The sequence below is a fragment of the Ornithodoros turicata genome, chromosome 8, assembly GCF_037126465.1.
Source record: "Ornithodoros turicata isolate Travis chromosome 8, ASM3712646v1, whole genome shotgun sequence".
Classification (NCBI taxonomy): domain Eukaryota; kingdom Metazoa; phylum Arthropoda; class Arachnida; order Ixodida; family Argasidae; genus Ornithodoros; species Ornithodoros turicata.
In genome coordinates, this window is record NC_088208.1 from 5,095,910 (window position 1) to 5,104,756 (window position 8,847).

Here is an 8,847-nt window from a genome sequence, read left to right on the forward strand (position 1 = left end):
TGTTTACAAATACTGAAAGGGTTTAACTCGAGCAAGTCCGTCGAGCAGTTCCGTCGTCTCCGTTCGGGAAGCTTGCGTCCGTCTCCTTCAGTTCGTCTCCAAGCAGTGTGGTGCGATGCCGGTACACCGAAGTCCCAAAATTGCGTTAAAAGAATGCTCTCGCATTTAAATAGCTGGATTCTACTTCGTAAAACACATATCCTGATTTCAACTTATTTTTCTTTTTCAGGCTTCGCTGCAGCAGAGTGTGACGTGGAGAACACATTTAGAGAAGCTGTGAAAGCCTGCTCCGAAACATTTTCACAGGAAAGTCTACCTGGACCACCACCTGTACGAAGATTATTGAGTAATGAAGATCACGAAAACTACTGCAGGTGGGATCCCATTTGACTGTAAAGTTGGCTTCCTTCACATGCGTCGTGATAGTGATAGTGAATGCGTGAGGGTGAATGTGAATCAAGCGGGAGGATCTCGATATTCCCGGTTACGAATTCCCCGATCTTGAAATTCACGATATCGAAACAAGGAAAATCAACGAGAATGCTGAATTGTTTCATAAGATGATATGCCGCGTTTAAAAAGACATCACTATTAAACCGCTGAAATTCGGTAATTTTCGTCACCTATCGTGCAAGCGAACGAATTAAAGCTACGCTGTAGCGGCCGTTAGGCTTAGCAAGGTGGACGCGACGAAACGGCACGCTTGTTCGTTTATTATCAGGTTAGTCCAAGTTCGATGTTTGCATTCTGATGTCCAGATTAGTCGCTGTCGGCAATTTCCCACGCACGACTGTGCACATTTTATAGTCAGATGCTCAACCGATGTAGTAATTAAATTCAGTAGCCCCAAACGAACGAACGCGTAGAAACGGTGTCGCTCCTGAGCACGTGGGTACAACGACACTGCATTTATTCTTACGCCGTATCTTTTAGACTGAACCGTCCAACTTCCGAAATTTTGCCAACTTCTGACTCACTCGAGGACTGTGTAAATAGTCACAGTGTAAATACCGACTTCGACTCCGCCGAATGCGCTTTAGCGCTGTTTGCTAGGTGAGGTTATCACGAGGCGGCTACGGGTATTGGAATGCTAGGTTTCTTCTTTTTTTCTTTTTAAAATCTCGTAAGCGAGACTGCCAAGACGGCAGAGCAACGTCTTTCGTCGTGGTGGCGAACAGTCGCAGACGCGTCGCCCGTAGAGCGATCAGTTCATCACCTGTCCTTTTCACGACGTCTGATGAACAACACCGCTTCCTGCTCGGTCGGCTTGCCGGCGCCGAGACGCCGCAAAAATCACAGAAAAGGAAGAAAAAGACCACATGACGTCAGCGGCTGGCAGCCGAGAGAGGGGGCATTTCTTGCGTGAGATTCAGAGCTCCCTCGCGCGCCAGGATTGCGCGCTACGCTCAAACTTTTTGTGCGAAAAATGTATCACAGGGCTCAGAATCTTATTTTCAACTTCTGCCGTCATATTTTAATCCGATCATTCTTATGCTCCTTTGAGGTACTCATGGTGCGGTCAAAAGAGTTTTTCTTCACGTCATACCACACATCGTTATCCCCCTCTAGCATTACATCATAACTCACTGCAGTCGCAGTTCTACATTTGACTCATGTCTGCAAACATGTTACGAGCAATTTAAAGTGAACCCAGTCTTTTCTCTTTGCAGTTCAGTGATTGCTGTAGCTTCACCCCTGCAACTCGCAAAGAGACCGCCATTTTATTTTTATGGGGAATATTTCGCGCTCATTGCAGTGGCGGCAATGTACTTCCATATCTCCAGCTTTACCATGTTGTTGTTCATAATATTTTATTAACATAATTATCTAATTACAGAAGTTAACTGCCCAGGGGGCTTAATCGTTTCACACGTTCAACGTAACGGCACGAGTCAGCTGAACGAGTCGTTCAGGCTAACGAAACGAGCAACTTTATCGATGCTTTGCCGTGTTCACAATCTGTGCTCCTCGTGAAGCTTCTTCTTTGTGGTTATTGTGCACCTTCCGAGCGCTCACGTGTTGTCATGTCACCGCCCTGAGCGAAGAGCAGGTGGTGGTGGTGGTAGGGCTTGCCGTTGTCAGCCTCACGTATGTGGGCGAAGAGCAGGCTGGCAGCACGGCTGCATCTTCTACGACCAATAGGATTGTTTCATTTGTTCCGATAGCTCGCATTCGCGTGCTCTCATACATGCTCGTTGCGTTCACTGATCTCTATGTATAAAGGCTGGATCGCGCATGGGAGAGGGGCTCGTGGGGGAGAGGCGTGCCTTCGGGTCGCCATGTTGGTGGGCCCTAAAGTGCTGTGCGTGCCCATAGAAAACAATGGGAGGCAACAGAGATTGTGAGTATTTATTGCGCTGCTAGCATTGATCGTTGTTTGTCATCACACAATTTTGTAAGGTGCCAGTATACTGATGTATCCTAACGGTGTTTCACAGGTGTCCCGCCGTTCGATTTGTAATTACGTTATGTTTTGCATTCCGAAACTAGACCGTCACAGCAGTGCAGTGCTGGGGATTGTACTATAGCACGTTTCCCAGCCAATATTTCAATAAGAAATGACTTGAGGTTAACAACAACCATGTATATAATATCCCGTACTGCGTTCTGGACAAAAATTGTTCCATAAAGAACGGTCCGGGAAAAGATATACTCGCATGGCAGAAAGAGATCGTTCTGTAGAATCACAGCCATTGTTTTAGCCGTGTATGCGTTTAGTATGATTTATATCAAGCATCGCCTTAGAAAGAGCCTTTTAGTAAACGACAGCGGTGCTTTGCCTCGCAAATATGGACACACCGAAGCAGCGCAAATAATTACTTCACGCAATTAGATCACACTCGTTAGGACAGTTAATCAGGTAGTGATGTAAGCTTAACAATTAAGTTACTTAGAAAGTGGTAACACCTCCTTGAGACACAGGACTTATCTCTTTTTGAACTAAGTACAGCCGTTCTATGTTTGTTTGCTTCTTCCTTTATTTGTTCTGATTATTTGCAGGCGCGGTTGTGCCAAACTGAATGTCCTTCTCCAGCACTCACATGCTTTTGTTGAATACGACTGCAGCGTGAGAAAAGCTGCTTGGGGACGGGGTCCTGCTATCCAGTACTGACTTTGTCATGCTTGTTATGTGGAGCATGTTCCAAAAAATGCAGCTCCACATATGGTCTTCAAGTTGCAACAGGACTATTTGGAGCTTGAAACAGTTGTGATTTTGTCATTTTGGCCCTCGTGTACCCAGTCTGTGAAACGCAAACAAAAAAGTCTAACACGATACGCTTTTGTAATGAAGATCACTGATGATGAGTAAAGAGAATTACGTTTATTCAATTCGAAGTTTATTCAATATTTTATATCATTCATTATATTATTCAACATTTTATGTCAAGTTCATACGACATCAAGTTTATTCAAGTTCAAGATTTATTTCTTGCACTTATGCGTTTCAGGATACAATGAACGTGCAGGCAGGTCGCAAAAGATTACTTTTATTGTTTTGTGACCTTGCTACAATGGCAATATATATTTTAGGAATGACAATGGTCAGTTACGCTCTCTAAATTTGTGGCACTCAATTTTAGGTTGGAATGAGCAATGAATAGCAACTTCCCTCCTGATATTTTCTCATATATGCTAAATTTTAAATGTAATGTGATCGAATATGTGATAATATAATAATAATAATAATAATAATAATAATATATAAGAATATAATATGTGATAAATGAATGTGATCAACAGTAGATGTAAACAACATGAGTAGCCAGAGAAGTGCATTCACAATAAATAATTTTCTTTTTATAGCGTATATGTGCATGCGTATCAACTGAAACAATTATCACAGTTCCTGTGATATACCTTTACCATGAATAACAATAAAAACAATATACCATGAATAAAAATACATGAAAAAAGGTGACAATCTTGGTCTCATTATGACGTAATACCGAACTTGTGCGCGAAGGTAACTCAAAGAAATGAATGTGGCACTTGCTTCCGCAGAGAACACCGTGTACCATGCTAGCAATGCATGCAAAAAAGCGCTCGAGTGCTTGCACATATATTGATGACAACACTACCTCTGTAGTGTAACATGTTCTTTCAAGCATATTATTATCGGACCGTGATATTATGCACTCAAACTGTATTTGCCGCCGGGTAAAATGCAAGTGTGCTCGATTGAACGTCGGAAGAGCGATCAAGCAACCTGCATCCAGTGCTCGTTTTGGGCAAAAAAGCACTTCATAATGGTCAACTAAATATACAGAATGAACGCCTATTTATTCCTTGATGAAGAGTGACTCACCTGTATAAATTTAGGCTCTGTAACCTTGCCAGTACGGTTGGTACGACCGTAATTGCAAGAAGTTGCCATGATCGCTGCGGCGACTGTTGTGGGTACAGTAAGATGGCGACCGGTTTCTTCACGCTCGCGCTCCCAATCCGCGATCCAGCCTTTTGCAATCGAGATCAGTGGTTGCGTTCCAGTGTTCGTTCCCATGCTCGTTCATCGTCTTCTTTTTCTTTCCGTCTCGATATATGGCTCGCTAGTCGTGTGAAAATAATGAACAAACAAGTACGTCATTGTAAGGATAATCATCGAGCAATATGCAAGAAAATTGTAAATAATTTTCCTGCCCTGACGATGGTGTCGGGTGAGAATGGTCTTAAGTATGATACGAGAACTAGTGTGCTGAGTTCTTGGGCACATGGGAGTCCGAGACCAGAAAGGGAAGACGTAGTGGTATCAGAAGTATCAAAAGAAGAAAGAGGAGGAGGCTGCCCGTTCTCCTCAAGGTATACACTTATTTCATTACCTTTATGTAAATTTTTCCTTCAGGCATGGAAGTACAACGCGCAGCCTTACTATCAGGCTTCATAAACAGTAGGCTTAAAATAAATTCGCAGTGCAACGTTTTTCTAGTGAGCTTGAACAGAACGTTAGTGAACTGTTTTAATTCCGTGTTAGCATCGCGAAGCAAGAGAATGTGATGGAATTATTCAAGACAATCGACCTCAGGAAATGTACAGAATCCTTTGCTCTTCACGTTCATTACAACATTAACACTATGTCCGCAATGTACTATTAAAGAGAATAATTAGAACACTACTATATGCATCAGGTTCGCCTTTGTTGTTCATCACAACACCCGTAGCTATCAAGACGGATTGAAGTACACAGTCGCAAGTCCTCATAAACGGTGCGGAGAGCTTTTCTTGGCGGACGGAACAACTTTACGAAATCTGTCTCGTCCAATTGAAAGGCATCCTGACGCTGTCACGTCCATGGGGCACAGTTAGCCTCTTGTGTGATCGCCCCAGCGAAGAATCCTTCCGCCATCTTTCTGTGGCAGCTTCTACGTCAGCGTGTCGTTAGGAATAACGAAACGATGAAGCTTATCGATGATCCGCTGTGGCACAATCTCTGCTCCTCGTTTAGCTTCTTCGTTGAGGCTATCGTGCTCGTTACGAGCCCTTACGTGTTGTGATGTCACCGGCCTGAAGCAACTACAGCTGCCAACGAGGCTGCAATCCTTTCGACCAATGGGGTTGTTTAATTTTGTTTGGATAGCTCGCATGGTTTGTCTATAGTTTGACTATGGCATGTCGTTGTCACTTTTTCGTCTTCTTTCTTGTCTTAATCTGCATCTTCTCGAGAATATCTCACAGCCCTCATGTGACTACTGGTGTAAATACGATGAAAAGGGGAGCATGTCATTTTGTACACAGTCGCGGAGCAATACATGTTCGTTTCTGCAGAAATGCGGTTGCTGCAAATCTCCAAATGAAGATTTTTCACATTCTAACGAGTGGGTAGATCTACTCGTTAGGCAAACGATCTCATTCGATCGTAACTGGACTGATGTTGAATTCCAATGCCAGATTCGGAGTGCCTCCGAACCAAGTTTTGTTGCTCCGCCGAGAGCAAGTCTGTTCGAATGGCAGATTGAGAACAGTTCTGGAGTCTTCCAATGGGAGCTTCGGAGCGGCATTCGAGCCAAGGTCGCTCCAGGGAGCAACCCAGACTGCTCCGCCAAAATAGGCAGATTCAACCGGAACTCTACGTGACGTGTCACTTGTCGCTCGTGCTTCCTATTTCCTGTCTCTATTTCGCCAACATGGCTGCTTTGCAACGCGTCTTCGCCGTGACTAGTATTTCGCGTCGTACGTTGGCGATTTTGTTTCATGAAGGAAGCGAGAATCAGACATTACCAGGGCAACGTTAGGAGATTAGGAGGACCTTGATGTTGCAAAACATGGCGTTATAATGGAACATGAGCATCTTATTCTTCTTCTTCCTCCGTATCTGGCCGCCATCCACCAAGGGAGGTTACCCAGCGCTAACTCCAAGTTGTGCGGAAGTGTTCCAGTCGCAGATTCGGATCACTTGCTCTAGGCCAGATCAAGCCGCTCCACTGCGGAGTGTGCCACTTGCTCCGACTCTGCCATTGGAATTCAACATGAGAGATTACGCCCCTGTCACTTCAACGAAAAGAGCGCGTCATACACCACGTGCTCGAGCTCCCGAGTGCCTCGCGCTTCGTTAGATCATGAGCCATGTAGGCGATGAAGCCTGTGAGCACGTGAACACATTCGTTAGGCAGACGACGCCGTCGGTCGTTACGCGTGCAAGAGATTACGCCTTTGTCCCGTTAACGAAAAAAGCGCGTCACGTGAAGTGTGTCACGTGTCTGTGTTAAGGAGAGCTCCGCCCCTCGTTGGCTCGCGAGCGATGGAAGTGATTAAGCCCCCAGATTACACTTTGCTTGTTGCCATGTTGTTATATACCTCTACACTGTTACATGTGTAATATACCGGTCCATCTCTCTCTACGGCAGCACACAGTGGTCTTACTATGCGACCTGATCACGCGAATCACTTCATTAGACCCTACACTCTTAAAAAAAGGGTGTACTTTAACTCCTTTCTTTGCCACATATATAACACCCTTTTGGAGAGTACAATTACGCTCAAAAGGGTGTCTCCTCACTCCCTCATGGGAGTAGCGTAACACCTTCTTCCTGCCGGGGAGTAATATTACTCTCCAGTAGGGAGAAAGGTATTATGCTACTCCCCTGAGGGAGTGAGGAGACACCCTTTTGAGCGTAACTGTACTCTCCAAAAGGGTGTTATATATCTGGCAAAAAAAAGGAGTTAAAGTAGACCCCTTTTTTAAGAGTGCAGAATCTAAAGAGGTTTTTCTATGGCGACTTTTTCAGTGGTCTGGAACACTTGGAGCGTTGCTTGCCTGAGAAACTCGAAGGAAAAGGATGCGAAGCTGAGATTCGTCAATATTTTGAAGCGGCGAAGCAGAAGGCAGAAGAACGGCTTGGAACATCCAAGTGCCACAACAGCAGCATTGCTGGACGAATGATGCATCCCATATGGCTTCTGGCAACACTGGTCTCCGTAGTGTCGACGATGAAGATCGCAACATTTTAGTAGGAAAGTCGGCCAACGGCTTGTCGGTTGTGCTGCCTTCCGTAGTCAATTTGCGCAGAGTGTGATTCAGAGATGCTGAAGTTACTTTTTAAAAGTGTAGAGTTACAGTTACAGATACCCGTGGGAGAAAATACACTGATACAGATATTTCCAATACTGCACTCGGTACTTTTACGGTTACTTTTTCCATGAAACTGATTAGGTTGATTTTGAGAGCTGTTATTTGTGACATTACGGTTAATAAAGTAGATTAGTTGGGTCACATGACGTGATAAGTCATGTTTTTCGTGCTTTCTTTTCTTTCGTATGGATTCTGCGCGCACGAGAGGTATGAGCCATTAAATATATTTATTCCAAGAAAATAGACTGGACACGGACCAGAAGCACACATTAACTACCAGCAACTTATCTCAGCTGGTTGGTTGGTTGTCAAAAAAATAAAAAAAATATGGAGATGTTGGCCCAACTCTATATTGGGCCGGCTACTCCAGTACCCTTATGGTAGCGACGACTGTCTACCAAGGAGTCTAAAAGGAGGTTTGTTCCACAAAAGTCCTAAGCACGTGCTTTCCTTCTTACCTTTTTTTTTCACTTGCATACCTACTGTTTGCACGAACACGCACAGTCATTCCAACATTTCAAAATTCTTCTCCGTCGGATTCAAAGATTTGTGACGACGAGACACCCCAAGCTAACTAATCGCGGCACCGCTATATGCAATCGCGGCAATCCATGTTACAGGCTTCAGTACTGAGAATGATTGCAAAGGCACTCAGGTCAGGTTGCCACAAGTTTCAGAGTATCGCCAACCGCTTGGCTCGACTTGGCTTCGCCTCGCGTAAGCGCCAATGTCATCAGTTCCCTTCAACCGGGCGTGTGCGCCAATTTGGCCCGCTGTGTTACTGGTCTGCGACAAATGCCATTTTATCTAAAATCGCGTGAGATTACTTGTGCAGGTATTAGTAGGGGGTCTTCTGTATTAGGTTCATACCTTCAGCATTTTGTACACCTTTTAATGCGCATCGTGTTGCGCACCGCATTAATTTTTGGTGGAGCGTATAATCACATTAAAAAAACAACTCAAAACTGAATTCAGTAGTACTTTAATCAGCGTGGAGTGTGATTTATGGTAGCGTATTACCTGTACAAAACTACGCCACATAGAATCATGCGGTCAACGGCATTTGTTCTTACTATGTTTTTGCCACCTTGTGATATGCATGTCCTGTAACCCAAGTTTAATTATGTATATTTTTGGGAAGTGAACTCGGAAATTTGCCAAGTAGAGATCAGTTTTTTACCCCACCAATGTGAAGAGCGTGTCGAATTTACTCAAATTAATTATAATTGACAGGAATATTGAGGAGCTGTCGTACCGGAAAAAATAGCCGAAAATCATGCGAA

The 8,847-nt window shown here is 44.3% G+C and overlaps 1 protein-coding gene across 7 annotated transcripts in view; it reads left to right on the forward strand.

The window, feature by feature from the left end:
* Nucleotides 1-7,705, forward strand: part of LOC135365860 (uncharacterized) — a 77,884-nt gene extending 70,179 nt beyond the window's left edge. For 5 of the 7 annotated variants that reach the window (XR_010413968.1, XR_010413969.1, XM_064598548.1 and 2 more), the window contains exons 2-3: nucleotides 230-374; nucleotides 7,221-7,705. Coding sequence is in view for 3 of the 7 variants with exons in the window: in XM_064598548.1 (XP_064454618.1) it covers nucleotides 230-374; nucleotides 7,221-7,443 (368 nt within the window). In the remaining 4 variants the exon portion in view is untranslated. Of the gene's footprint in view, nucleotides 1-27; nucleotides 122-229; nucleotides 375-4,724; nucleotides 4,798-7,220 lie in introns of those variants that run through there. The other 2 variants (XR_010413967.1, XR_010413966.1) reach the window with 2 other exon arrangements.
* Nucleotides 7,706-8,847: the final 1,142 nt, after the last annotated feature.